Source organism: Aspergillus ambiguus (assembly GCF_047715705.1).
Source record: "Aspergillus ambiguus strain CBS 117.58 unplaced genomic scaffold BDV59scaffold_9, whole genome shotgun sequence".
NCBI lineage: Eukaryota > Fungi > Ascomycota > Eurotiomycetes > Eurotiales > Aspergillaceae > Aspergillus > Aspergillus ambiguus.
The window spans coordinates 367,351-392,659 of NW_027395522.1; the positions used below are offsets into that span (position 1 = coordinate 367,351).

Consider the following 25,309-nt stretch of genomic DNA (forward strand, 5'->3'; position numbering starts at 1 on the left):
GATTCAGGAAGACGTTTGCAATTCGTTGATTCCTAGGGCATGTCTGCCTCATCGGGCTCGTCAATCATGTACCTAACACCGTAACCAAACCGTCCCATGCAAGCGTGATTCACTCAAATCCAGTACCCTTGTGAGCGCCCGTCCCCTTTTCCTCGCCTAACGAGTGCGGTTCGTGGCCTCCCTTGCCGCTACCGGATGAGGGCTTCCCAAGGCTGCCGAGACCGCCGTAGACGGAGCCGGGGGTGTGGAAGTCTGCGTCGGGGAGTTCGGCCACCTTGTTCACGCGGTTGAGACCGGCATTCTACCAGGATTAGCTTTGCAGCGAGATTAAGAAGCGAGTCGAGGAACGTACGTCTGGGTTGGCACCGTGGATCTTGGTCTCGCCGGCTTCGATGGCGTTGTCACTGTGGGGGACGCCGTCGTCGTATTCTGCTCCGCGAGGCATTGTGATGGTATTCGAGGCGAGGGATGTAGATGGTATGTGGCTAGAGAGTCCTTATTGATGGTGGAAAATAGGTGTCGGCAATTGCGACTTTTATATTGATGTTCCGTTCCATGATGACATGGAGAGCGTCATCGGCGTCCGCCTGGTTGAGCACATGGTGAAGTCATTGTGGGGGTGATGACCTCATCCCGTCTGGAGAGAAGTATAGAAGTTGGATATGCGTGGTCTCGATCGCTGCAGGTTGTTGGAGATTCTGTGAGTCTGGGTGAGTTTGGTATGGATATCCTGGTTGTGATTATTGTGGTTCTCAGGCACGTACCTTGATACGTAATGGGTGGTAGTTGGGCGATGCATCCGCTCCATACACGGACATGGTCTATGTCCACGAGAGGGTTATGCATTAGGCAATTGGTAATTTTCTGCTTCTGCAGAGTAGTGAGAGGCGTCTACCCAGGCTTTTATTTCTGAGTGCCTTTATCTTTCGTGGGAATATACGGTGAGCATGTCTTAGATGGAGGCATGTTGTACGCGGTATGGGGATTGAGGGAGATGTTGATCTTACGATAATTAATTTTATACATTAATATAAGGTATAAAAGTACGACCTATAGGCAAGATGTCTTCCAGAAGAGAATAATAAATCATAAATCATCAGATATCAAAGAAAAGTTCATCAGAAGAGGAGTAGCGGGTAGGACGGGCGTCCTGCGCGGCGTAACCCGCACGCAGGAGAAGACAGAGGGTATCTTCCTGCTGGGGAGTGAGATAGTCAGTGTCCATGAGCAGATGAGCTAGTCGCACGGTAGACGGGGAGATGGGTTCAGGCACGGGTTCCTCGTCTGGCTCGGAGGATTCATATTCGAAGTCTGAGAAGGGGTCGGGATTCACCACGACCAGACTATGAGGCTTGTTGGAGTCGTTCCGCAGGTAATCAGTGTCTACGAGAGTGGAGACAGCGTGCATTGAGACAGGGATATATTCTGATGAGCCTCGACGTGGTGTGTTCCTGGAGAGGAGAGGGACTTGTTTTCGTAGGGACTTCCAGAGGGACTGGAGGCGATGACGGACGGATCGAGCTGCTGTTTTGAAGGCCATTGCGAGAGGATGCAGATTGCAAGAATAGTAGAAGGCATTTTGACCTGACCGAGGGTATTTATACGAAGATTTGAGGTTGTCTAGTATAGAGAATTATGACCTATGGAGGACGAGCTCGAGATTGACGGCAGTTTCCGTTTAGCGGTGCACGTGGCAAAGCGGGATAATGGAGAATGAACATCGTGAGTGGTGTGCATACTGGTATTAAGCACGGTGATGTGCAGTATATTGTCTGTGTCATTTTATAGAGCTGTACTTTGTAGTTATACTGCACAAGCGTAGAGCGGCCACGCCTGCGTATCAATTGTTATTAGCAAATGACCAGACCTGGAGGCGCCCCCGAGAACGTCTCCTGTGATCACATTATCGTGTAAACTACAAAAAAGGGTGTAGTAAATACAATACCTTTTAGATACAGAATAAAACTACCAAATTATATAAAATACTACAAATGCATAATAGATGTCTAGCTTCTCCATTTCCCAGGAGAGAACGACGACACGTACGAACTGTGGGAGGTTCCAGTTGTGTGCATTCGTTTGGGCTTTTAACTTGGGAAGATTCATGAGGATTCATTTTCCCAATCCTGCATACATTGTTGAATCCATTTGCATAGTTGAGAAGTAGCTACAAACATATTATTGCGAATTCTTGACGGATTTTGAACTGTGTACTGTTGTTTCCACTCGGAAATGAACGTCAGCTTCTTAGCTATTGCTTCTTCGAGCCCTTGGTTCTGGAAATATTCTTGCTCATCTTTTTTAATTCTTGAGAGTGGCTGATCTTCCTCCTGGACTTCCTCATAAAGTATCACCTGCAATAATATAGTCCAGCCTGTTATCCGACGAGTCAATTTTGCGTCCGATAGTCACAAAGTGGCTCCATAGATTAATAGCGCTCCTGTATTGTACGCTGGATGAATAATCTTCCGGAGATGGAACAGGAGCGACGAAGCAATGATGCGACAGCTGCAGGACCTCGGCATGCTCCTTGAAGGCAGAAACAAGACTATTATAGAAATCCTCTTTCGAAGTGAAAGGTCCGCGTGCGATCTCTAAAGCAGATCGCCCATGTAATATATAGCCACGCCAGAGGCTTTCCCTAATTTCGATTGACCCTTCTTTTTCAAAAAGTGACCGATATTTTTGAACCGCAACTGAGAGAGCTTCCAGGTAATAGTGCCCAGCTGGGCGAGAACTTTAGCTTTGCTAGCGGGGTCTAGTTCTTGCAGAGATGAGCCGACAGATCGCCAGACTTTTGACAATGGCCAGCCAGGTGCTTCGCTCATGAGGATGAAAGGCACGCCGATGTCATTGTGGATGAGGCACTGCAGTAAGTCAGTTAGGACTGTGCACAAACTGCCGGAGAGAGATTGTTACCAATAGTCGTATACTCCTGGGACTGGAATATCGCTATGGGACTTGAGATATTTAATTATTAAAAGGAGTGACAAGTCCTGGAAGATCAGGGACGTAGTGGTGCTTTTCAGCACCGAATGTTCCTCCCCCAGCATATGGTTTCTAGCCACACGTGATACATTGCAAACCATGCCCATCTTCCCGCTACAGGACCTAATAGGCCTTGGGGAGCGTTGTACCGCTTAGTTTGATTTGACTCCCTATACTCGGTTCTACTAGGTACACGTGCAGGTACCTGGTATTACGTAGGTATCTAGATACTGCTCGATCGGTTGGACCATGATGTCATACCCCAGATTTCTATATTTCCAGCACTCAATTCAGAATGACACTGTACTAGTTATTGTAGATATATATATATAGACCAGCTATTTAAGGACTAAATAGTAAATACGAATTATCCGCTCTCCCTCGTATCATCCTCCATGGCCATATGCAGGGTGCATCCTGCCAGGTCGATTCCGAATGCAGCCATCACCCATCTCCTCACCATCTCCATCGCAACAACAAATCTTCTTCTTCCTCTCTCCCCTCACCATCTTCTCTCCCTCCCCTTCCCCTCCGATGCCTTTCTCGATTGTTTGATCCTCTCCCCTGTACTATTCCATCACCTGAGAGAACCCCCCCGGGGACGGGTACGTGAAAACCGGTTCTTCCCCGCCACCCGCACTCCGCACGATCCCAGGAGGGGAATTAATGGGAAACAGTCCAAGTCCCCCTGCACGGGCGCTGCACGAGAGCGCCTTAGCTCCAAAACCTTTCAGATCCATGTCGTTTCTTCGCTCATCCTGATCTCTCCTTTCTCCTGTCGCTTCTCTCCCCGCTCTGACCACCGTTTTCGTTTCCCTCAGCTTCCTCTTCCCCCCGATCCAATCTTCAACGCCATAGGATCCCATCGATCGTATCATGGCTTCTGAGGATAATGATTCCGATCCTCCCAAGCGGGATGTCCGCAACCACATGCTCTTCGAGGTTGCCACCGAAGTCGCCAACCGTGTGGGGGGAATTTACTCCGTGCTCAAGTCGAAAGCTCCCGTCACCACCGCCGAGTATGGAGAGCGATACACCCTCATCGGGCCCCTGAATCGGGCCTCAGCTGCCGTCGAGGTCGAAGAATTGACTCCGTCTAACCCTCGCATGCTCGAGACCATCCAGTCCATGAAGGAGCGCGGTATTGACATCGTCTACGGCCGTTGGTTAATTGAGGGGGCCCCACGCGTGCTACTGATCGACACCGGCACTGGATATAAGTATTTGGACGAGTGGAAAGGCGATCTGTGGAATCTCGCCGGTATCCCCTCTCCAGCGGCCGACACGGAAACCAACGAAGCTATTGTTTTCGGTTACCTGGTCGCGTGGTTCCTGGGTGAAGTACGACTATCCCCACAGATGTCCATCCTGCCTCTGCTAACCTCCCCAGTTTATCGCCCATGAACGGCGTCGCGCCGTCGTCGCGCATTTCCACGAATGGCTCGCCGGTGTGGCGCTTCCCTTGGCGAAAAAGCGACACATGGACCTGACCACTATCTTCACCACGCATGCCACTCTCCTCGGTCGCTATCTCTGTGCTGGCTCCGTTGATTTCTACAATAACCTGCAGTACTTCGATGTCGACGCCGAAGCGGGCAAACGGGGGATCTATCACCGTTACTGTATTGAACGCGCGGCCGCCCACTCTGCCGATGTCTTCACCACCGTTTCTCACATCACCGCGTTCGAAAGCGAGCATTTGCTGAAAAGGAAGCCCGACGGGGTGTTGCCCAACGGACTCAACGTCAAGAAGTTTTCCGCCGTGCACGAGTTCCAGAACCTTCATTCCCAGTCCAAGGAGAAGATCAATGATTTCGTGCGCGGTCACTTCTACGGTCATAATGATTTCGACCTGGACAACACCATCTATGTCTTCACCGCCGGCCGATACGAGTTCCGGAACAAAGGTGTCGACATGTTCATCGAGGGTCTGGCCCGGCTGAATCATCGACTCAAGTCCAGCGGGTCCAAGACGACCGTGGTCGCTTTTGTCATCATGCCCGCACAGACGTCCTCTCTGGCGGTGGAGGCGCTCAAGGGACAGGCCGTGGTGAAGTCGCTGCGGGACACCATTGAGATCATTGAGAAGGGTATTGGAAAGCGAATGTACGAACGGTGTCTCGCTTGGAAGGAGGGCGACAACATGCCGGATGAGAAGGATTTGATGGCTAGTCAAGACCGCGTGCTGCTCCGACGTCGACTCTTCGCGATGAAGCGACACACCCTGCCGCCAATCGTCACCCACAACATGGTCAACGATTCTGAAGACCCCATCTTGAACCAGATTCGTCGCGTGCAGCTCTTCAACCATCCGTCCGATCGCGTGAAGATTGTCTTCCACCCGGAGTTTCTCAACTCCTCCAACCCTGTCTTGCCGCTAGACTACGATGATTTCGTTCGGGGGACGCATCTGGGCGTCTTCCCGTCATACTACGAGCCGTGGGGATACACGCCGGCTGAGTGCACCGTGATGGGGGTGCCGAGTATCACGACCAATCTCTCCGGCTTTGGGTGCTATATGGAGGAGCTCATTGAGAACTCGTCTGACTATGGAATCTACATTGTGGATCGCCGGATGAAGGGTGTCGATGACTCCGTCAATCAACTTACCGATTTTATGTACCAGTTCTCGATGAAGAGCCGACGACAGCGCATCAACCAGCGTAACCGCACGGAGCGTCTAAGCGATCTGCTGGATTGGAAGCGCATGGGCTTGGAGTATGTGAAGGCCCGCCAGCTGGCCCTCCGACGAGGTAATATTCCGTGATCAGGTTATAAATACCGGTTGCTAATGTACATAGCCTACCCTTCATCGTTTGACAGCGCCGAAGACTTCTACGATATCATTGGAGGGACCGAGCAGAAGATCTCCCGACCGCTATCGGTGCCCGGCTCCCCCAAGGATCGATCGGGCATGATGACCCCGGGAGATTTTGCATCGCTGCAGGAAGTCAAGGAAGAACTGAGCACGGAGGATTACATCGCATGGCGTTTACCGTAAGTTTCGTGGCCCTTATGAGAATTGACTGACTGGTTGGTACTGATACCCTATAGAACTAGCGAAGAAGAAGAATCCGATGACCACCTCTTCCCTCTGACCCTGCGTATGAAGAAGTCGTCGGACCGGCCATCGTCGCCGCTGGACCGCATTTCGGTTAATGGTGGACGTTGATCGACAGGTGTACACTGGAGTTTACTAGCCCACTGTCTGAACCTTTCCCGGCCAGAGTTTTGGACAACATATTTTTCGGCCGCCCTGTTTCTAAGTATCACAGATTGTATGAGGCAACCTGTCCGAGGAAGCCCCTCTACCCATACGCTGTTTGTCTCGTGTCCATTACTGCATTCCATGCTGTTGTCGTCTTTTTGCATCTGTTCTTGTTGGATTCTAGTGGGGACGTTAGCGTGAAGATGTGCATTCTCATCCGGACCAATTGACATCATATTTTTACAACAACGCCTGTAACCACTACCCATCCTTGCTACAGGTCTCCAATCGAAAGAAAATAACTCAGTCCACCGGACAAGATTGAACCCTGCAACATCTGCCGCGGAGTGATGCGGTCCGTTTCGGGGTTTCGCTGCGGGTCTCGGAGCGGGGATGAGCAATAACAGCACACAGTCGTGATGATGGAGACCCGGATAGAGTTCACTTGACGACAGCACACGCCAATTAAACTGGGCAGAGGTTTTCGTGCAGGTCCGGTGAGACGAAAACAGGAGCCCGAAGATGCATTTAATAATAGCGGAGTTGACCATGTTTAAGCCGGAGGAGGGGCTAATATAAGAACCGGCTCCCTCCACATCCTTGCCCACCCATTGCAAACATTTACACCCTCTGCAATATCATTCTTCACCGTTACGCCAGCTTAAGCAACTGGTATGACCATGTGGCAGTCAGCCCCACCAGTCAGGTCTTTCGCTATGGCCTCACGGATCAAGGTATCGTACATAGTATAACAGTCTGCTCGCGCGTGACAGGTGTTCGACTGGACTCTGCCTGGCATTCTGTCGCCATCTTGCAGGACAAGACCGATAGAATGCCAGTCAGCGTCCGTCGTTCTGAGATTATACTGTCATAACTTGATCTAGATAATACTAGCGAAAGGACATGCGTGGCATATGACTGACCCTTCCCCCCTTGTCGAAGAGACGAGAGACAAGCGTCTCTCTGCTAACAATCTGCAGAAATCCTGACCTGATCTGCCAATATGTCTACTGACAAGATCACCTTTCTGACTAATTGGTACTCCATCTTTCTTTCGTGTTGACTACTCTGATAGAGGCTAAGTGGCTCAAGGCACGCGACGCCCTACCACGCCCCGTTGTATCTCGCCCAAGCGAAGGGCTACTTCAAGGATGAAGGCCTCAAGGTGGCTCTTCTGGAGCCCAACGACCCGTCCGATGTCACCGAGATCATCGGCAGCGGCAAGGTCGACATGGGCTTCAAGGCCATGATCCACACCCTCGCCGTACGACACCCATCTGCATCAAACACACCGCTTGTACTAACCAGCCCCTGCAGGCCAAAGCCCGCAACTTTCCGGTCACCTCCATCGGTTCCCTGCTGGACGAGCCCTTCACCGGCGTCGTCTACCTCAAGGACAGCGGGATCACCGAGGACTTCCGCTCGCTTAAGGGCAAGCGCATCGGCTACGTCGGCGAGTTCGGAAAGATCCAAATCGACGAACTGACCAAATACTACGGCATGACTGCGGACGACTACACGGCCGTCCGCTGCGGCATGAACGTGACCAAGGCGATCATCCGCGGCGACATCGACGCCGGCATCGGGCTCGAAAACGTGCAGATGGTCGAGCTGGCCGAGTGGCTGGCCACGCAAGGCCGCCCCCGCGACGATGTGCAGATGCTGCGCATCGACCAGCTCGCCGAGCTGGGCTGCTGCTGCTTCTGCTCGATCCTGTACATCGCCAACGACGACTTCCTCGCCGCGCATCCGGAAAAGGTGCGTGCGTTCCTGCGCGCCGTGAAGCGCGCCACCGACGACGTCCTGGCCAATCCGCGCGAGGCCTACGAGATGTATGTTGACATGAAGCCCATCATGGGCTCGCCCGTTAACCGGAAGATCTTCGAGCGCTCGTTCGCCTACTTCAGTCGCGATCTGAAGAACGTCGCCCGGGACTGGGCCAAGGTCACGAACTATGGGAAGAGATTGGGAATTCTGGATGCCTCTTTCGCCCCGAACTACTCCAACGAGTTTTTGTCCTGGGCGCTGGATGGGGATTCCACGGACCCGATCGGCGATCAGAAGCGTATGGTGCTGCTGCAGGAGAAGGTCGCTGCCGAGGGCGGATTCAGACGGCTGGAGGTCGCCTCTGCTTAGGGCTCTGTCTCTGCCATCTGGCTATGTCTTGGGGCTGCTGTTGGCATTCGCTCGTTTAGGATCGCTCTGCGTCCGTCTAGGCCAGTAGTCTTGCAAACAAACAATCTATCAACTCTTCCGTGTCTCCAGTAGCTGTCTAAAGATTCCGCTATGCATTCATTACATACGTTATAACTCCCTCGACTCCCGACGTACCCCATTCCCCATCAATGAAAACTCTATCCCATCGCTGATCTCCCCATCACTCAGATCCTCATCGCCATTGAACCCGTCCAGGGGCCGCCAGCTCCCACGCTCCTTGTCATCCGCCGGCCGGCTCGCCGCCCGCGATGCAACGTGCCGACGGATGGCCCACGCCGCGGCGACCAGCACAATCGCCGAGAAGAACCCTCCCGTGAAGAGCGCCGCCGACCGCACCCGTGCGGCTGACAGCTCTGACTTCCCTTCTTCATCGCCATGGCTGACCGCCGCCTCATCCGCCGTCGGGTCCCACTCGACAAGCTTCGTCGACGTCAGAACGTGGCCTGTGCTGTTAAGCGCCAGCACACGCAGGTACCGACAGGCTGCGTCGTCGGGGATGGGGAGGACGGTCTCGAAGCCGGATTTCGGCAGCGCCGTGAGGAACGTGAAGGGGTCGGAGGACTCGTCGTCGTTATCGTCTGCGCCTGAGCCTGCGTCTAGGTTCGCGTCCGCATCGTCCGTCCCCTCTAGCACCCAAGTTGCAACTTCGGTGGCACCGTTCCAACTGACGGCGGCTTCGTAGCCCCATACCGCCAGGTCCGGGGCGGTGGTCGGGCGGCCGACCCATGGGTGTTTGAAGACGCGGTAGGAGATGATGTTGCCGTCGCCGAAGCCGGACTCAGGACCAAAGTGCACGTGGCAGAGGACGTCGCCGGCGATGCTGTACTCGGTCCAGGCGGCGTCGAAGCCATAGCCCAGCAGCACGTTGCCGGAGTCGAGAATCTGCACGGAGCCCTGTGACTGGCTGCTGATGTCGTGGGCGTTCCAGTACTCGTGGCGGACGGCGACGGTCATGGCGGCGGTGTCGAGGTCGAGGTAGAGCCCGCGCGAGGTGAGGGTTGGGGCGCCGACACCGCGAGACGCATTATCGAAGATGGTCACGGCCGTGTCGTTGTCGCGGAAGCGTGCGTGGTGCTGCCAGGTGATGTTGGTGGCGGCGCCGTCGGAGAGGTCGGTGAAGTCGTTGTGCTTGCCGCCGAGTCGCCAGAGGATGGCGCCCGTGCGGCTGTCAATGTAGGTCAGACAGTTGGTGTAGCGTGCTGAGATGAGGAAGTTGCCCTGCGCATCCTTGTCGATGCTGTTGATGTGGAAGAAGTCCCACGGCCGGTCTGGTGAGTCTCCGTTGCCCTCGAACCCGCGGTAGACGTCGGTGAAGTTGAAGTGCTCCGACGCCCGCCACTGGAAGAGCAGCGCTCCCGTCTCGATGTCGACCTCTTGGAACGTCCCATCCCAGATCCAGCCGTCCTCAGGACCGCCGGCGGACTGCAGATCGGCTGGCCGCTTTTCATAGACGCTGAAGACGGCTGTTTCGTCACGCGTGATGTGGAACTCGTGCAGGTCCGCGGGGAGGCCGTTCGCTCCACGGATCTTGTATGCTTCTTGGTAGGAGGAGTCCAGCTGCGGCCGGTTAGAAGTGTGGTGTTGGGATGTGATGGTGGGTGGTGGATTACCATGTAGTATGTTCCGTCGCCGTGACCAACGATGCCGTCATCGCCCACCCAGAAGGTGAGGTAGTCCTGGCCCTTGAAGCGGTAGATGTTGAGGTTGTATGTTTGGCCGTAGTACTTGGTCCAGACGAGATGTCCGTCCTGGTCGATGATCATCGGCCCCGGGTACCGCACGCTGCCTCCGCGAGGCGCAATCAGCGTATACTGCCCGTCGTTACATGCCGGGCTGTATTGGACGTAGTTGAGGGACGGGCCTATGATGGCAGTCGACCGGTATGTCTCCGTCGGCCAAGCGCCGTACTTCCCCTCGTCGTACGCGGTCGATTGAAAGTAGGGCCCGAAGTCGGCGCGAACCGAACTGATTCCGATGGCCGCGAGGGCCAACAAGCTGCCCAGCATGGGTATCATCTGGGCAGATGGTTCATTGGGGGGCGGATAGCAGCGAAGTGAAACAAATCCGGGGGAAGAATCACCGTGACAGCACCGGGGAAAGGGCCGGGAAATAACAGGTCGATGGGTTAGTTGGAAAGCCGCTCTACTTTTTTCATCGACGCGCGGAGATCCACTGGGGTACGCTGCTATCTGTTCGCTTCACGCTGACCGAGATCCACAGGACATCTTGGCCCTGACTGGAGAATTTGTATGACAGGGCTGAGAGCCCCCTGGTTATGGTGTAGAATCGTATGCGTTCTCAGCCAGTACTTGAGGGAGTGAACGTCTGCGGATCTTCATTATCCGGACATCGATTTCCAGTCCGAGCTCTGCAGTTCGGAACAAAACCCCTTTCTCATCCCTCCGCGCTCTCGCTCAGATAATTCCATCTGGGGTGGAGGTCTTGGCGATGGACATGGTTCTCGGTCCTGATGGTGGAGAGAACCTCATCCGATATTCCGCAGGCATCAGTTTTCCTTATTGCAGCAGGAGAGCACGCGCTGTGGACAACTGTGGAAGTGAATGCCGGAAGATCCATACGCCGTATGTGGAGTCGATTCCCCTTAAACATGGCGGGTGGCTTCATGGTCACTACTGAGAGAAGGATGGTGTATGAGGAGCTGCAGATGGAAGAATCGAAAAGGAAGAAGTATAGGACAGCACGTGATGTCGCCTATACAAAAAACCGTCACTTTCGACCATCACACCATCATCATTCTTTCTTCCACCTCATCATGATCAAGCCATAATCAGCCAACGCATAAGTCTCGGCTCCATCGACGCCAATGCTGCAGCCTTATGAATATGCACAAATCTATTGGTCATGTCTTTCGGTCTATCTGCCGGTCCATCCGACTCTATCCTCTATAAATGCATCATATATGCGAGTCCCAACTTCACAGAAACCCAAACCAAATAACCTTCCTTGAGAACGAAAAGGGTATCATTCAAAAGATCATGCATCGCCAACCCCCATCTCCCTACTATTGGCTTTCGTCCGCCCGAACAAAATGCAACACACCCGGCGTAGCCCGTCCCTTGTCCGAGACATAGATGCACTTCCGGAACGTCATCATCAGCGAGTACAAGAAGCTCTCATCCTTCTGCTCGTGATAGTTCTCGCCCAGCAGAGGCTGGATGGCCTTGGTGGCACGCTCAGCCTTATAGAACGGGATGCGACTGAACAGGTGGTGCACAACGTGGTAGTCGATGATTTCGTGGAAAAAGTGTCGGCCGATGAAACCAGTGGTGCGGTCGATCGTCGCCAGGGCGCCCTTGGTGTAAGTCCAGGTCTCGGCGGTGTAATGCGGCACCTCAGGGTGGGTGTGTTGCAGGTAGGTAATTGCGACTAATTCATGTCAGTCAAGATTGACGCCATACGATTTTATTCGAAGACATACTCAGCCAGTGGTGAACCCAGAAATAAGGAACACCGTACAGCAGCACGACGTTCCACGCGCCGATCTGGGTCGCAGCATAGTACAACACCGAACCCATGATAGCCAGTCCAAGATCCGATAGTGCGATGTAGATCCACTGGGACGTGGTGAACAGCTTGCTGAACGGGTTGAAGTGGCTCTCAGGCCCGACCTCGGACGAGCCACTGGGGAAGCTCTTGGGGCCCGCGGTGACGTTCAGCAGCAGATAGAGCTGCCAGCCGAACAGCTGGTGGCCGATGAGCTGGAAGAAAGACACGATAGGCGTCTCTTCGGCAAGATGTTTGAGCTGCTCCAGACGCAGATTCTTCTTCTTGGCCAGCTCGTCATCCGTCCACGGCACGAAGACAGTGTCCTTCTCCATGTGCCCGGTGTAGCGGTGGTGGCGCGCATGGGTGAACTTCCACGAGAAATACGGCACCATCAGGAACGAATGCGTGGCCCAGCCGACAAAGTCATTGAATCCTTGGTACCGCGAGAAGGCCCCGTGGCCACATTCATGCGCGAGAATCCACAACCCAGTGCCCACGCAGCCCTGGAGGAAGCCATATGCCACCCAAGCCGCTATCCGCAGGGACAGCCACGGCAGCAAGTGGATTTGGAAGGCACCGTACGTGAGAATTGCGCAGTAGAGGATGTCGCGGGCTAGGTAGAGGAGGGAGGTAACGACCGATGATTCGAAGCAATCCTTCGGAATTGCATCCTTGAGGGTTTTGAGGTTGGGGACGGCGGACTTGAGACTGTTAGTACAGCTCCCAACGATCAATCTTGTGCGTCAGAGACGTACCTCGTCCTCCTGCACCTCGGGCGACTTGCGCAGTGTAACAGTCTCAGACATTGCGATTGGAGTTGCAAGATCCAGACCAGACCTCTATCGATTCCTACTTCTACAACGAGAAAAGGAAAAATAGTGGGCACTCTATGCCATTTAAACAACCCACAAAAAATTTTCCTTCGACCTTAGCTCGATATTTTTTTCCCCTGGAGAATCCCGTCCAATTCCCCTGGAACGGTCAACGCCATCGCCACAAACGTTGCTCAAGTGGGACCTGTCTTTCTACATTGGGAGTGTATTTGGGGGCTAGAGAGCCCCCGGCCATGGCTCCGCCCGGTTTTAATTTTATTCAATCTCTAGCTTATCGCTTTCCCGTGGGTTTTGGAGGGATTTGAATGGTTCGTCTGGGTGCCGAGTCAGGGACTGTTCCAATAATCCTCGGATGAACGTGATTACACGCAGGAGGCCATTCGGCACTCTGGGGGATTTTTCTAGAAAGGACAGATCTCGCTCGGTTGGAGGCGATACGGCGCTAACAGCCACCGTTGTCGATCCATGCAGGACCCTTTTCGTAGGTCTTTTTGACCGTCAATTTTCGTTTCGGTCCACTCGTCCCAACGGTTTCTCCCGATCAACTATTGTCTACTGGCGTCTCGACCATCACAGAGGTCAAATGAGAGCGATAAGAAAAATCTGAGCCGTCCATCCACATGTACATTCTATAGAATGATCCTGCATCTACAATGGAAACTGGTTCGGTTTTCCACTACAAGTGAGAGGTACAAAAGGGGTATCGTGAGGGTAGGCGCGCCGCGGCTTACTTGGAACGCTTGTAAATCTTCCCCAGGAAGGCCTCGAAGACCTCCTTCTTCAGACCCTCGGACTCGTTGATAGCCTCGATCCGGGAGCGGATCTCCCCGACGGTCTTCTCTTCGTACTCGTGGTAGACTTTCTCCAGATCCAGCTCCCGGTAGACCGCCTTGACCTTAGCCTCGAGCTCGTTGTCCTTGCGACCGTAGGCGGCGTCGAGGACCTGGCGCTGCTCCGCGCTGCAGCGCTGCAGCGCCTGGTTGACCAACCACGAGCACTTGTTGTCCTGGATGTCGGTACCGATCTTTCCGATGACGGCCGGGTCACCGTAGGCGTCCAGGTAGTCATCCTGCACCTGGAAGTACTGGCCCAGCGGGATGAGGATGTCGTGCGCCTGCTGAAGGTTCTCCGGCGTGGCGAGCTGGAGGTAGTGCAGGGCTAGCGCCACGGGGAGGTAGAAGCTGTAGTAGGCGGTCTTGTAGGTGACGATGAACATGTACTTCTCCATGGAGAAGTTTTCGAGGTTGACGTTGTCCTCGGGGGCGGTGATCAGGTCGCACAGCTGGCCGAGTTCGGTTTGCCAGGTGGTCTCATGGAAGAGCTCAATGAGGTCGACATAGGCCGGGTGGGAGCGGAAGTGCTTCTTGAGGGTCAAGTAGATGCCGGATTCGAGCATGAAGGCGTCGTTGATGGCAATGAGACCAACGCCTGGGTGGCGGTACCAGCAGGGCTGGCCGCGACGGGTGATGGAGCTGTCCATGATGTCGTCGCTGACGAGGAAGAAGGCTTGCAGCAGCTCGGTGAGCCATCCCAGAATGCTGAGGTGCTGGAATTGCTCGTCGTTAAGGGGCTTCTTCAGGAGGGCCAGGCCGGTGTCGGGGACGGAGAGGCCGCGGTTGAGTTTTCCGCCGGGGACGTTCACATTGAGGGCCTAGATGGACGACAAAGAGCCGTTAGATCACGCTTGGTGCAGGTATTGGTTTGCGCAATGTGTCCATGCGGCCAGAATAGGGGCTCCTTGTACCTTCTCGAGCCACTCCAAGGCGTTCTGCGGCAGGTTGTATTTCTTCGCATGGTCTAGAATCTCCTGGGCCAGCTGAGGGAAGATGGCCTCAAAGGAAGCGCGATCAGTTTTTGTAGCCATTGGGTTGAGAGAGTGGGCAAGGATGCGATTGAGAGACGTGGAGAGAAGATGAAGTGTGTAAAGGAGTGGGGGAGTAAGAAAGTAATGTTTGCCCCGCGGTGTGTTTTTCTGCCGGTTTGCTTTGTTTGTCCTCCGTCCCAATCGGGCAGTTTGGCGTCGTCCACTCGCATACTTCTTCTTCCTCTGGTGCTCCTCCTCCTCCCTCACCTCTTCAACTCCTTCCATCATGCCTCTCCAATTCTCAGAGGATATTGTCCAGGACCTCAAGTTCCGCCTCGAGGACGCCGCCATCAAGTGTTCCGAACGATGCCTGTACCAGTCCGCCAAATGGGCCGCAGAAATGCTGGACTCGGTCGTGCAAATTGATCCGTACGATACCGACCCTGAATCACCAATGGATATCACCGAAGGCCCTCAAATTCCAGAGAATCCATACCTGCGAACTCAGGACCCGTCTGAAGCCTCGCTCGAAGCTCAAGAATCCCATAAATACCTCCTCGCGAAGTCGTATTTTGACACGCGCGAGTATGACCGTTGCGCCGCCGTCTTCCTTCCTCCCACCATTCCTCCTGTTCCGCTCTCGATGACAGCGTCGAAAACCATGCCGAAATCGCGACAACCATTGACCCCGCAGAAAGGGAAGAAGCGCGTCTCCGGTTTCACGGAGCAGGGCGGGGCCCGGAACCCCTACCCCCGGCTCAGCCAAAAATCCCTATTCCTCGCATTATACGCTCGCTATCTAGCTGGAGAAAAGCGGAAGGATGAGGAGACGGAGATGGTGTTGGGACCGGCGGATGGAGGCACGACCGTCAACAAGGAATTGCCGGATCTGGCGCGTGGCCTGGAGGGGTGGTTCGCAGAGCAACAGGAGAACCAGCTGGAGGATCGCAGCCACGGTTGGCTGGAATATCTCTACGGTGTCGTGCTTCTGAAGGGTCGGAATGAAGAGGAGGCCAAAAAGTGGCTTATTCGCAGCGTTCATCTCAATCCCTTCCACTGGGGCGCGTGGCAAGAGCTGAACGACTTGCTTGGGAGTACCGAAGACGTACGTGATCTCGGATACCAATCATACCACAGTCACTGACAAACGCACAGTTGAAACAAGTACTGTGTCTCCTCCCCGAGAATGTTATGACCCTCATATTCCATGTATACTGCAGCCAAGAGCTGTACCAGGCGACCGATGACACCTACCAGACCCTATCTGAGCTCGACTCGATATTCCCTACCAGTGCATTCCTCAAAACGCAGAGAGCGCTTCTGTTCTACCATTCTAAAGGTGCGAATGTCCTCTTTAGCCGTATATCCATGGCTAACCGAATCCTTAGACTTCGAATCCGCATCAGACATATTCACGGAGATCCTCGTCACTTCACCCCACCGCCTTGACAGCCTCGATCACTACTCAAATATTCTGTATGTAATGGGAGCCCGCCCCCAGCTCGCCTTCGTCGCACAAGTCGCGACCGCAACCGACAAGTTCCGCCCCGAAACCTGCTGCGTCGTCGGGAACTACTACTCGCTCAAATCCGAACATGAGAAGGCAGTGATGTACTTTCGTCGCGCGCTCACGCTAGATCGTAATTTCCTCTCCGCCTGGATCCTCATGGGACACGAATACGTCGAGATGAAGAACACGCATGCAGCAATCGAATCTTACCGCCGAGCGGTCGACCTCAACCGCAAAGATTGTCGCGCGTGGTACGGCCTCGGCCAAGCATATGAAGTTCTTGACATGTCATTCTATGCGCTGTTTTACTACCAACGCGCCGCCGCCTTGCGCCCCTACGACCCCAAGATGTGGCAGGCTGTCGGTACCTGCTACGCAGAGATGGGCCGTGTTGAGCAGAGCATCAAGGCATTGAAGCGGGCTCTCGTCGCGGGTGCATATTACGCCGACGACGCCTCGCTGACCAGCGGGGGCGCCCGCAAGATCCTCGATCCCGAGACTCTCCATCAAATCGCGACGCTTTACGAGCGTCTGGGCGACGACGACGAGGCCGCCGCTTATATGGAACTTACGCTCCAACAGGAATCGGGTCAGGTGCCTGAAGAAGTGGAGTCCTCAGATAATGAAAACGAGGACGGTCAGTCAGATGGCGGCGAAACCCAGCGCGGGTCGCGCTCTGGGAAGCAGAATTCGGTCAACCAGCAAGAAGAAGTGAGTTGGCATGGCACTGGTGTAACGACGACCACCTCAAAGGCACGGCTGTGGCTAGCTCGCTGGTCCCTTCGGCATGGTGATCTCGAACGCGCGGACCAATTAGCTGGCGAGCTATGCCAGGATGGCGTGGAAGTGGAAGAAGCGAAAGCGTTGATGAGAGATATCCGGGCCCGAAGAGAGGGCGACGAGTAGCACTACTGACTTTTGATGTCTTATTCTGGGCTAGCGAGGCGTTATCTGGAGGTCTGTGATTAAGGATGGAGTTTGTTCATATATTACTGGATGGAAGTAAGCATGATTCACGAAATCAAAGCAACGACAGAGGTTATTCTTTCCAAGCAACTGGCATTTGAGGATATGCACCAGGTAGAGTAGGTAGAGATTCCTTAATAGTACATATGGGATAGGATATCACGTGCTTTCGCGATCCATGGACGCGGTCCCGCGTAATGGATCATTCTCCTTTTCAGTGTGTTTCCACAAGAATCAGCTGAAAAAGTTCGCTTATTATATTGTCTGCACTGATTATATTCAGATTTTCAGCGGATGGGATCCTAAGGGCACAGCCTACCGGGTTAGGTGCCTACCCGGGCACAGTCAATCAATGGGCTTCAAGTTTGGACACTTGTGCGATCTGTTTTCTGCACTCGATGACAACCGAATCGTGAAAGCCTCCACCGAGGGCAGAACGAGGAATCCTGATGCACGTGTCATAGCGCGATGGTTCGCCCAACACGACAAGCGCCTTCGTGACAAGAACACAGACCAACTAGCCCTACTATCGTGCATGTTCCCAGAGAAGCGCACGGACAGGGTATACTGGTTGCAGGATACTTCGTTAGCGAGAATAGTCGGCCGATGCCTGCTTCTTGGATCCTCGCGGCGCGACGAACTCGAGCGCTGGCGCACCTCTGGGGGAGTCGATCTAGGCCAATGCGTGGAGAATGTCATGCGTCAGGCAGAAAACCACGTGTTGCCTGGTCAAGAAGTCACTATAGAGGAGATAGACACGGCATTGCATGCCGTCGCGTCTCGGTGCCGATTCTCAGGGCCCCGGGTGCGAAGACAACGCACCGCTGTCGATGTAGAGGAGGCCCTGTCTCCGTTATTTCGGCGACTGAGTAGTCGCGATGCGAAGTGGCTTACACGGATCATTCTCAAAAGCCTTTCGCCCGTCGTCTTGCCACGGACTCTTGTATTTAAAAGCTTTCATTTCCTGCTTCCGCACCTTCTCGTGTTTCAGGATTCCTTTGAGGCTGCTTTGAGAATGCTTTATTCTGGTCCGATAGCCAACTTCCCTCCACATCCGGAGCCCGGTTTGGCAAAGGACCTATCTACTATTGCTCTGCAGCATCTAGATCCGGTAATTGGCGTGAAAATTGGACGACCGGATTACTACAAGGCCCGGAGCATCAAACACTGTTGTCAGATGGTTGGACGTCGACGAATGAGTGTGGAGAGAAAGTACGACGGTGAATACTGTCAGATTCATATTGACTTGCTGCAGCATCCCGTGTCGATTCAAATATTTTCGAAAAGTGGCAAGGATTCGACGGCGGATAGGGCGGGCATCAAGCGGGTGATTCGTGATGCTTTGGGAATCGGTAAACCTGAGTGTAAAATCTCCCGTCGTTGTATTCTGGAAGGTGAGATCCTCGTGTGGAGTGATAAACATGCGCGAATTGCAGACTTTCATAAGCTACGCAAGTTTGTCTCCCGCTCCGGCATGTTTATCGGAGTAGAAAACGATTCACCGTAAGTCCGCTGAAAATGTTCTCGCTGGTGGTGAGTGCTGACAACGGATAGCCCGCAACCTTACGAGCATTTGATGATAATGTTTTTTGATATACTTCTGCTCGATGACGACATTTGTCTTAAGAAACCACATCGACTGCGACGGCTGCTTTTGAAGGATATAATCACTTCTATCGATGGACGCGCTGAAATTGCGCAACAATGGGTGCTAGACTTCGCCCGCCATGACGCACATACTAGACTCGAGAGCATCTTTACGAGGGGAATTACCGAGCGTTGGGAAGGATTTGTGCTAAAAGGCTGCGAGGATCCCTATTTCGCGGTCTCTGCCGGAGACAATATGGAAACCGGTGGAGGTTGGATCAAACTCAAGAAAGACTATATCCCGGGCTTGGGCGATACCGTGGACCTTCCAATCATTGGAGGGACATATAAAGCACGAGACGCGCTAGCAATGAACCCTTCCAAGAAACTATCCTGGACTCACTTCTTCATTGGCTGCCTCACAAACAAGGAATCTGTCCTACAGTCGGGAGCAGTACCTCGATTCCGTGTGGTCGATGTGATCGACCAGCATTGCATGAGCGTCAAACACATGCAAATTCTCAACAAAATCGGCGAGTTTTATGCATGCCGATTAGACTCAGAACATGGGTTCATTATAGATAATGTACGGACTAATCTGCCGGCAATGGATACTGTCTTCAAGACGCCATTCGTTGTCGAGATGCTGGGAGCTGGATTCGAAAAACCATCTGGGGCCAGGTTCTTTGCTCTCCGCTTCCCAAGGATCGTCAAGATCCACTCAGACAGGTCGTTTGAAGATGCAGCTTCTTTTCAGGAACTGCAGCGAATCGCAGAGGATGCTCGGGCTGTGCCTGTTGAAGCTCTAACTGAGGGAAGAAGTGCCTGGGCTAGACGTCTTGATCTTGCGGGAGCATCGTTATATAAACCGGATCGGTCACAGAGCGTACAGACTACTACTACTACTTGCTCACAGTTGACGGGAAGTACGGCAAGAACATTTGAATCACCCGGAAGAAGAAACAGCCATGGACTCGGTGCTAAAACACATGGAAGGTCCAGCCACGAAGCATTGGAATTCAGCAGTAGTCCCGTTGTGGCATCTACTCATCCTATTCCCATCTATATTGACGATTCAATGACGCCTTTGTCTTCTTCAGATTCAGAAGTCCATGGAAATTTTTTGGTCGACAATCAGAATTTGTCCCATCAGGCTTCGCGCAAAAGAAAGGCCCCAGAAGGTGGGCATCAACCCCACGGAAAGCACGCCAAGGTTAGAAATCTGCCTGTGGCTGTCGATAGTTCCAGCAACATGGACATACCGGAGCACGTCAGCTCGTCTCCCCAGGGTGAGCCTACAGAGGCTGGGGAGAATGTAATCACCGAATATCTACATCTCGATCCACAATTCCGTGAGCTAGCTACCGCAAGATCACCACTCACTACTATCCCCTTTTACATCCATCAGGGTGAGCTAGGAACTACGCCCATCGACATACCCACTCAAACCCCTGACCTGGATACTTTCCTTACTGCCCTCAGAGCAGCAAACATAGGGTCTCTCTTAGGGCTCTCTAATCTCTATGCAGTTCTGGAACAAGAGACCAGTTTCGGCTTGATAGCCCTGACCGACATCGAGCAGCTTGGAGATCTGCTTCTTAGCCTCACGAACAAACTATCAGAAACCCTATCGGCAACACCAGAGAGATATTCATTTAAGGGAAAGATCTTTATTCTTGATTCAGAGTTCCTCAAGCTGGTCCCTACCGCGAACGACCTCAGGCTTTGCCTCCGGGAGACCTGGTCCAACATAGGCCGGGAATACTTCTATACGTGTGTCTCGTGGGACGTCAGCAGGGCTTATATAGTTCATCCTGGACTGAGGGATGCCGGTGATAATACCCCATTTGTACCCCAGATCTTGGTTGAGTGGGATGAGGGAGAGCTGGATTCTGTCGGGGAATTTTGCTTGGTTCATTCCAGAGGAGGTGATACACCACCATTTACGAACGGTGACACCGGCTAGTGATGAGGTGCTCTGTCTGCGACAGAACCATTGTTAGGTATATATACTTAGTAACCGAGAGGCAGCCAAATCAAGATACAAATTTTATTGATCATGCGCCAGAAAGAAACCAATATATAAACAGTGAAACGGTCGCACAAATAGAGCAACATACAATGCAGATGTTAACTGCGAGGGTTACCCTCTTGGCACCTCCTCGATGGTCGCTTGCCTTTCACGAAATTTCAGACTTATAAAGTACTTCCTGCGTGCTGGAGCAGATCTAGTGTATTTTAGCACTAGGTCTAGTAGGTGGAAGAGTGCGATCGCCTGTACAGAACGGTATCAACGAATCCACAAGTGGTCGTTAGTTGAACGACATGGACCAGCGTCGGCTCACTCATGGAAAATGCGAAAGGCCGGAGATTGGGAAGATATGTCCTTGGAGTGGTGGAGGGCAACGCAGTATTCCTCTTATCGGTATTCGACAAAGATTCGACGATGAATCCTCTCTGGAGTATAGTTATCAAGCGACTCTACGAGATAAGACGGGAATATCTCGGGACAGTTGTTTACTATTAAGGGAGTCAATCGTGTCTATATCCCAGGCTTTGTTCAATTCTATAGATCAATTGACTGACTACGGTATTGTTTATAGACCACGCGGAGGATAACGGCTGCTGATTGGCCCACTGCCGCCAACCAATCAGACGGACAGACGGGACAATGCGCTTCAACGTCGCTCATGGCTTCATTGTTGCTCGTTGTCCATCCCTGATGTACAACGCCTTTGCCGCATCTGTACGCCGCTCCTCTCGACCGGGTCACTTCTCGTGCTGCGTCCATGCACATCACCTGCCATCTGCAGTCATGGGTCTACACCACCATCCTACCGTCTACCTAGTACAGAGCAGGAGGGTGTTCAACGTTCTCAGACTTCATTATGCTTCATCCATATGCGTTGCCATTATGGAATATATATCAGGGGAATTTATTTAGACTAAAGCTATACTTGTTCCTTTTAGTGGACTCTACAATATCTCTACACCACACGGTTCGTTGAGTTGATCCCCATCCACTGGATACACCAGCTTTAGAGATGATCCCCATTCGGTCCTCCTACCTCGAACCGTCCCGCGAGGTCAATCCTGAGACAGACGCAAACATTGCCCATGGTACACATAAGGGGTCCCTCCCCTGAACTCTCGCATGGCCCATTCCGCAGCCCTGGCCTGCTGATCATACATTTCGCTCCTACTCAACCGATGTAGGCGATCATCTCATGAGCTAACTAACCTTAGTATCTCGTGGTTACTTGGCCCGCGCCCCTCTCAAGCTGGCGAATGGTACTACCATGATGTCCGAGATAAGGCTCTGAATGGCCCAATGTGTTGTGGCTCGCATGATCCTTTTCTGCACATCTTTGATCAAATTTGGGTTATGGATCATAGCATCTCCTTTGCGCTCATCTCTTAAGTGCTGTCACTCCAGGTTAGCTCTAAGAGTGCTTCAGTGCTGGGCAGGTTGCTTGAGATACCGACATGGGGATGCAATGGATCTCTCGCTGTTTGCCAGCCTTCAGCACTATTGCCCTAATCGCTGTTCTAATTCTAACAACCGATCCAGGAATATTTTCTTGGAAGCATGGACACACTCCAGCCGCTGGGACTCCCGCCGGTCAGGACGCCCTGCCTCCCATCCAAAAGGCTTTCGTTGCCTACACAATATTCATCCATACAAATACATTCTTGTTTACAGTCCGACTTGCATGGTGTCTAGTCACAGCACCGTTCAGAACCCAGCGTGCATTCGACCGGCGCACTCCAGTAGCAAGCTCTGCATCGAGATCAAATAGCGAAGCGAGTGTGGATGCACCGCCGTCTCCAACATCCTCTTCAGACCTGTCAGCCTGTGAAGAAGATGGTCTGATACCCAGCGAGACGGCACCAGAGGTGACACATGCCATTATACTCCCAAACTACAAGGAGGACATCGACACGCTTAGAACAACCCTCAATGTGCTTGCCAGCCATCCACGCGCACGAGGCCAATATGAAGTCAGTATACGCCCGCTGTCACTGTACTCTAGGCTTACAATCCCAGGTCTACCTCGCGATGGAGCAGACGGAAATCGGGGTCATGGATAAAGCAGTCCGGCTACTCTCCGAATACGAAAAGTCCTTTCTCCGTCTCTCAACAACCTTTCATCCGGCTGCTCTCCCGGGAGAAATCCCTGGCAAAAGCTCCAACGTCGCCTTTGCCGCTCGCCATATTGCAAACATCTACCAGTCAGACCTCACCAACGGGACCTCCAATGTAATCATCACGGTCATGGACGGTACGCACCCACGTCTTCTCAAAAAATAACTTCACTTTCGCTAATGGACCGCAGCCGACACGCACCTCCTTCAAGATTATTTCAACGAGATCCGTCGACTGCACTACGCCCACCCTGGGAAAGCAGACCGCACTATCTACTCCTGTCCCATTATCTTCGACCGTAACTCCCACGACACACCGGTTCTCGTCCGTTGCGCAGATCTTGTCTGGGGCTTTGCGGGTCTGTCCACGATGTACCTGGGCAGTAGCATTTCCATCCCCACGTCGGTGTACTCACTGCCTCTTGCGCTCGCCGATAGAGTTGGTGGCTGGGACAGTGATGCCACAGCTATCGGCGAGGACATGCACATGATGCTGAAATGCTACTTCGAGACCGCTGGAGACTTAGTTTCCCGAGTGGTCTTCGTACCCGCCAGCCAATGCAACATCTCCAGCGAGGAACGTGGATGGCGACGGACGCTCGATACCTGTCACGCCCGGTATAGACAGGCACTCCGACACATGTGGGGGGCGCTGGACTCAGGCTTCGCCGCGCGCCAGACAATCTCTCACCTGCGACGCGTCCACCGTCGCTGGATCCTCCGACTCCCACGACATCTTGCGCTCCTACATCTTCTCTTCGAGGCACACTTCCTCCCCTGTCATCTAATCATCCTCATCCTGTACTCCGCCGCGTATGAGGCCCTCTCTCCAGCCGGGACTCTCCATCCCAGCATGGCCTGGGCGTTCGGCATCACGGCTGTCTTGCGCACAGCGTCGTTCTTCGGGATGAACGTGTGTCTATTGCTATACGACAGATGGCATGCCCTGTGTCTCCGCACTCGACAGGATGACATGGTCGCTGCGGGACTCGGGGATTGTGGGTTTTCGACTCGCTGCTGGTGGCATGGGTCGATTCTGCTGGAGCGGGTCTGCTTTCCCATTGCAGGGACGATATTCGGACCGATCCCGACTTTCCAGGCGGTGTTCTCGCATCTGTGGACGGATCGGCTGGAGTATCGAGTGAGCAAGAAGCCTGTGTTTGGGGGCGAGAAGTGTGTTTAATACTATCTGCAGCATTTACGTAGTGTCCTACTTAACTAATAGATAATGAGATGATTTATGCAATGTCTACTCCAACTTCTCCAACTACCCCAACTTCCCCCATACCCCATACTCTATAACCTCCCGCATCCCGTCTCTCTTCCTCCCCTCCAAACACCACAATGACGACCAAACGAGTCGCCGTAATCCAATGGAACATAAAGGTACACCTCTCCTCCTTGTCACTCCACACTCCTGACAGCCCAGGACCTGGCCATCGACGAAAACCACCACAAAGCATGCACCTATATCCGCGATGCCGCCTCCCAGGGCGCCGAACTGGCCGTTCTCCCTGAGTATACTCCCCCCCTCCTCGCCCATTCCCTCCCCCAATCTCACCACAGTAACAGATACCACCTCACAGGCTGGGCCCCCACAGACCCAGCCTACACCGCGCAAGCCCGTCTCGCCCCGAAATATGTCGCCGCGTACCAGGCGCTCGCGCGCGAGCTCCACATCTGCATCGTGCCGGGGACAATCATCGAGTACGCGGACGACGCCGCCGATGCCCCTCTGGAGGAAGACAAGACGGCCGGGGCCGGGGAGCACCCCAGACTACACAACACGGCGTACTTCATCTCCTCGGACGGCAGCATCCTCGGCCACTATCGCAAGAAGAACATCTGGCACCCGGAACGGCCGTATCTGATCTCGTCCGGGCAGCACCCGCACGCGGTCTTCGACACCCCCGTCGGCAAGGTCGGCCTGCTGATCTGCTGGGATCTGGCGTTTCCTGAGGCGTTTCGCGAGCTGATCGCCGCGGGCGCGGAGATTATCATCATCCCTACGTTTTGTATGTTGCTATTCCTTTCCCTTTCCGTGGTTTTGCAGATGCGGGGAGATAAGCGTGCGGCTGACAGATGTGGCGCGATGCAAGGGACTCGCTACGATGCCTCGGCGCAGGCGCTCGCGCGGAACCCCGCCAGCGAGGCGCTCTTCCTCGAGACGACCCTCACCGCGCGGTGCTTCGAAAACACCTGCGGGATTGTCTTTGTCAATGCGGCCGGGGGGAGTGCCGATACCGAGGGCAAGTTCCTGGGAATGTCTCGGGTGGTGTTGCCCATTGTCGGGGCGGTGGGCACGATGGGCGCGGAGGAGGGCGTGATGGTGGTGGATATGGATGTCGGGTTGTTGCGGATCGCGGAGGACAATTATCGCGTGCGCGCGGACATCGCGCGGGAGGGGTGGTACTATACGTATCGGCATCAGAGTCGATAGGGGCTATAGGCTAAGGTGGCTAGGCACGAGTTGAACGGTGTATGCTACAAGCAGTGTATTCTAATCAAACGCAATCATTAGAACGATACAAATTCGTGACGGA

General features: G+C 53.6%; 13 protein-coding genes across 13 annotated transcripts; 7 read left to right on the top strand and 6 right to left on the bottom strand.

Annotated features, from left to right (window-relative positions):
• Positions 1-7: 7 nt before the first annotated feature.
• BDV59DRAFT_164323 (uncharacterized protein) lies at positions 8-579 on the bottom strand. The gene is made up of 2 exons (XM_073687622.1): positions 353-579; positions 8-301 (listed from the first exon to the last, which is right to left on the bottom strand). Exons 1-2 carry the CDS (start codon positions 443-445, stop codon positions 110-112), a joined length of 285 nt encoding a protein of 94 aa, XP_073549565.1. The 5' UTR covers positions 446-579; the 3' UTR covers positions 8-109.
• A 517-nt stretch (positions 580-1,096) lies between these two features.
• Positions 1,097-1,540, bottom strand: BDV59DRAFT_200607 (uncharacterized protein; the record flags this gene model as incomplete). Its single annotated transcript, XM_073693625.1, has 1 exon — positions 1,097-1,540. The coding sequence occupies one exon, from the start codon at positions 1,538-1,540 to the stop codon at positions 1,097-1,099; it is 444 nt and encodes a 147-aa protein (XP_073549566.1).
• A 756-nt stretch (positions 1,541-2,296) lies between these two features.
• On the bottom strand, positions 2,297-3,118 carry BDV59DRAFT_175001 (uncharacterized protein). Its single transcript, XM_073689177.1, has 2 exons — positions 2,920-3,118; positions 2,297-2,867 (listed from the first exon to the last, which is right to left on the bottom strand). Exon 2 carries the CDS (start codon positions 2,826-2,828, stop codon positions 2,595-2,597), a length of 234 nt encoding a protein of 77 aa, XP_073549567.1. The 5' UTR covers positions 2,829-2,867; positions 2,920-3,118; the 3' UTR covers positions 2,297-2,594.
• Positions 3,119-3,287: 169 nt separating this feature from the next.
• On the top strand, positions 3,288-6,769 carry BDV59DRAFT_175005 (glycogen [starch] synthase). The gene is made up of 5 exons (XM_073689178.1): positions 3,288-3,593; positions 3,666-4,329; positions 4,379-5,741; positions 5,790-5,985; positions 6,043-6,769. The coding sequence occupies exons 2-5, from the start codon at positions 3,865-3,867 to the stop codon at positions 6,158-6,160; spliced, it is 2,142 nt and encodes a 713-aa protein (XP_073549568.1). The 5' UTR covers positions 3,288-3,593; positions 3,666-3,864; the 3' UTR covers positions 6,161-6,769.
• On the top strand, positions 6,770-8,450 carry BDV59DRAFT_175009 (NMT1/THI5 family protein). Its single transcript, XM_073689179.1, has 4 exons — positions 6,770-6,930; positions 7,177-7,234; positions 7,289-7,460; positions 7,514-8,450. The coding sequence occupies exons 2-4, from the start codon at positions 7,200-7,202 to the stop codon at positions 8,330-8,332; spliced, it is 1,026 nt and encodes a 341-aa protein (XP_073549569.1). The 5' UTR covers positions 6,770-6,930; positions 7,177-7,199; the 3' UTR covers positions 8,333-8,450.
• Positions 8,451-11,099, bottom strand: BDV59DRAFT_175012 (arylsulfotransferase family protein). The gene is made up of 2 exons (XM_073689180.1): positions 10,024-11,099; positions 8,451-9,970 (listed from the first exon to the last, which is right to left on the bottom strand). The coding sequence occupies exons 1-2, from the start codon at positions 10,426-10,428 to the stop codon at positions 8,501-8,503; spliced, it is 1,875 nt and encodes a 624-aa protein (XP_073549570.1). The 5' UTR covers positions 10,429-11,099; the 3' UTR covers positions 8,451-8,500.
• Positions 11,100-11,183: 84 nt separating this feature from the next.
• BDV59DRAFT_164416 (oleate delta-12 desaturase) lies at positions 11,184-12,915 on the bottom strand. Its single transcript, XM_073687624.1, has 3 exons — positions 12,676-12,915; positions 11,853-12,621; positions 11,184-11,800 (listed from the first exon to the last, which is right to left on the bottom strand). The coding sequence occupies exons 1-3, from the start codon at positions 12,724-12,726 to the stop codon at positions 11,436-11,438; spliced, it is 1,185 nt and encodes a 394-aa protein (XP_073549571.1). The 5' UTR covers positions 12,727-12,915; the 3' UTR covers positions 11,184-11,435.
• A 565-nt stretch (positions 12,916-13,480) lies between these two features.
• erg20 (bifunctional (2E,6E)-farnesyl diphosphate synthase/dimethylallyltranstransferase) lies at positions 13,481-14,617 on the bottom strand (the record flags this gene model as incomplete). Its single annotated transcript, XM_073692016.1, has 2 exons — positions 13,481-14,404; positions 14,498-14,617. The coding sequence occupies 2 exons, from the start codon at positions 14,615-14,617 to the stop codon at positions 13,481-13,483; spliced, it is 1,044 nt and encodes a 347-aa protein (XP_073549572.1).
• Positions 14,539-16,988, top strand: BDV59DRAFT_164422 (anaphase promoting complex subunit CDC23). Its single transcript, XM_073687625.1, has 3 exons — positions 14,539-15,662; positions 15,713-15,896; positions 15,946-16,988. Exons 1-3 carry the CDS (start codon positions 14,844-14,846, stop codon positions 16,971-16,973), a joined length of 2,031 nt encoding a protein of 676 aa, XP_073549573.1. The 5' UTR covers positions 14,539-14,843; the 3' UTR covers positions 16,974-16,988.
• A 580-nt stretch (positions 16,989-17,568) lies between these two features.
• On the top strand, positions 17,569-20,586 carry BDV59DRAFT_212097 (ATP dependent DNA ligase domain protein; the record flags this gene model as incomplete). The annotated part of the gene is made up of 4 exons (XM_073695951.1): positions 17,569-18,536; positions 18,588-19,909; positions 19,982-20,148; positions 20,203-20,586. The coding sequence occupies 4 exons, from the start codon at positions 17,569-17,571 to the stop codon at positions 20,584-20,586; spliced, it is 2,841 nt and encodes a 946-aa protein (XP_073549574.1).
• Positions 20,587-21,756: 1,170 nt separating this feature from the next.
• On the top strand, positions 21,757-22,527 carry BDV59DRAFT_164472 (uncharacterized protein). The gene is made up of 2 exons (XM_073687626.1): positions 21,757-22,056; positions 22,192-22,527. Exons 1-2 carry the CDS (start codon positions 21,944-21,946, stop codon positions 22,418-22,420), a joined length of 342 nt encoding a protein of 113 aa, XP_073549575.1. The 5' UTR covers positions 21,757-21,943; the 3' UTR covers positions 22,421-22,527.
• A 1,078-nt stretch (positions 22,528-23,605) lies between these two features.
• Positions 23,606-23,974, top strand: BDV59DRAFT_175025 (uncharacterized protein). Its single transcript, XM_073689181.1, has one exon. It carries the CDS (start codon positions 23,620-23,622, stop codon positions 23,947-23,949), a length of 330 nt encoding a protein of 109 aa, XP_073549576.1. The 5' UTR covers positions 23,606-23,619; the 3' UTR covers positions 23,950-23,974.
• Positions 23,975-24,108: 134 nt separating this feature from the next.
• Positions 24,109-25,308, top strand: BDV59DRAFT_175027 (carbon-nitrogen hydrolase family protein; the record flags this gene model as incomplete). Its single annotated transcript, XM_073689182.1, has 4 exons — positions 24,109-24,152; positions 24,196-24,284; positions 24,339-24,781; positions 24,866-25,308. Coding segments are annotated over 4 exons (917 nt in total), but the record flags the coding sequence as incomplete, so codon positions are not given.
• Position 25,309: the final 1 nt, after the last annotated feature.

Coding starts and splice junctions, on each gene's coding strand:
- BDV59DRAFT_164323 (XM_073687622.1), bottom strand. CDS start 445: ATGCCTCGCGGAGCAGAATACGACGACGGCGTCCCCCACAGTGACAAC. Junction 302..352: donor TCCACGGTGCCAACCCAGAC/GTACGTTCCTCG, acceptor TAATCCTGGTAG/AATGCCGGTCTCAACCGCGT.
- BDV59DRAFT_175001 (XM_073689177.1), bottom strand. CDS start 2,828: ATGAGCGAAGCACCTGGCTGGCCATTGTCAAAAGTCTGGCGATCTGTC.
- BDV59DRAFT_164422 (XM_073687625.1), top strand. CDS start 14,844: ATGCCTCTCCAATTCTCAGAGGATATTGTCCAGGACCTCAAGTTCCGC. Junction 15,663..15,712: donor TGCTTGGGAGTACCGAAGAC/GTACGTGATCTC, acceptor ACAAACGCACAG/TTGAAACAAGTACTGTGTCT. Junction 15,897..15,945: donor TCTGTTCTACCATTCTAAAG/GTGCGAATGTCC, acceptor CCGAATCCTTAG/ACTTCGAATCCGCATCAGAC.
- BDV59DRAFT_164416 (XM_073687624.1), bottom strand. CDS start 12,726: ATGTCTGAGACTGTTACACTGCGCAAGTCGCCCGAGGTGCAGGAGGAC. Junction 12,622..12,675: donor CCGAGGTGCAGGAGGACGAG/GTACGTCTCTGA, acceptor AACAGTCTCAAG/TCCGCCGTCCCCAACCTCAA. Junction 11,801..11,852: donor CTGGGTTCACCACTGGCTGA/GTATGTCTTCGA, acceptor GACATGAATTAG/TCGCAATTACCTACCTGCAA.
- BDV59DRAFT_175009 (XM_073689179.1), top strand. CDS start 7,200: ATGTCTACTGACAAGATCACCTTTCTGACTAATTG. Junction 7,235..7,288: donor ATCACCTTTCTGACTAATTG/GTACTCCATCTT, acceptor AAGTGGCTCAAG/GCACGCGACGCCCTACCACG. Junction 7,461..7,513: donor CCATGATCCACACCCTCGCC/GTACGACACCCA, acceptor CAGCCCCTGCAG/GCCAAAGCCCGCAACTTTCC.
- BDV59DRAFT_164472 (XM_073687626.1), top strand. CDS start 21,944: ATGGCCCAATGTGTTGTGGCTCGCATGATCCTTTTCTGCACATCTTTG. Junction 22,057..22,191: donor CTTAAGTGCTGTCACTCCAG/GTTAGCTCTAAG, acceptor CAACCGATCCAG/GAATATTTTCTTGGAAGCAT.
- BDV59DRAFT_175025 (XM_073689181.1), top strand. CDS start 23,620: ATGGCCTGGGCGTTCGGCATCACGGCTGTCTTGCGCACAGCGTCGTTC.
- BDV59DRAFT_175005 (XM_073689178.1), top strand. CDS start 3,865: ATGGCTTCTGAGGATAATGATTCCGATCCTCCCAAGCGGGATGTCCGC. Junction 4,330..4,378: donor TCGCGTGGTTCCTGGGTGAA/GTACGACTATCC, acceptor TAACCTCCCCAG/TTTATCGCCCATGAACGGCG. Junction 5,986..6,042: donor TACATCGCATGGCGTTTACC/GTAAGTTTCGTG, acceptor GATACCCTATAG/AACTAGCGAAGAAGAAGAAT.
- BDV59DRAFT_175012 (XM_073689180.1), bottom strand. CDS start 10,428: ATGATACCCATGCTGGGCAGCTTGTTGGCCCTCGCGGCCATCGGAATC. Junction 9,971..10,023: donor GCGACGGAACATACTACATG/GTAATCCACCAC, acceptor AACCGGCCGCAG/CTGGACTCCTCCTACCAAGA.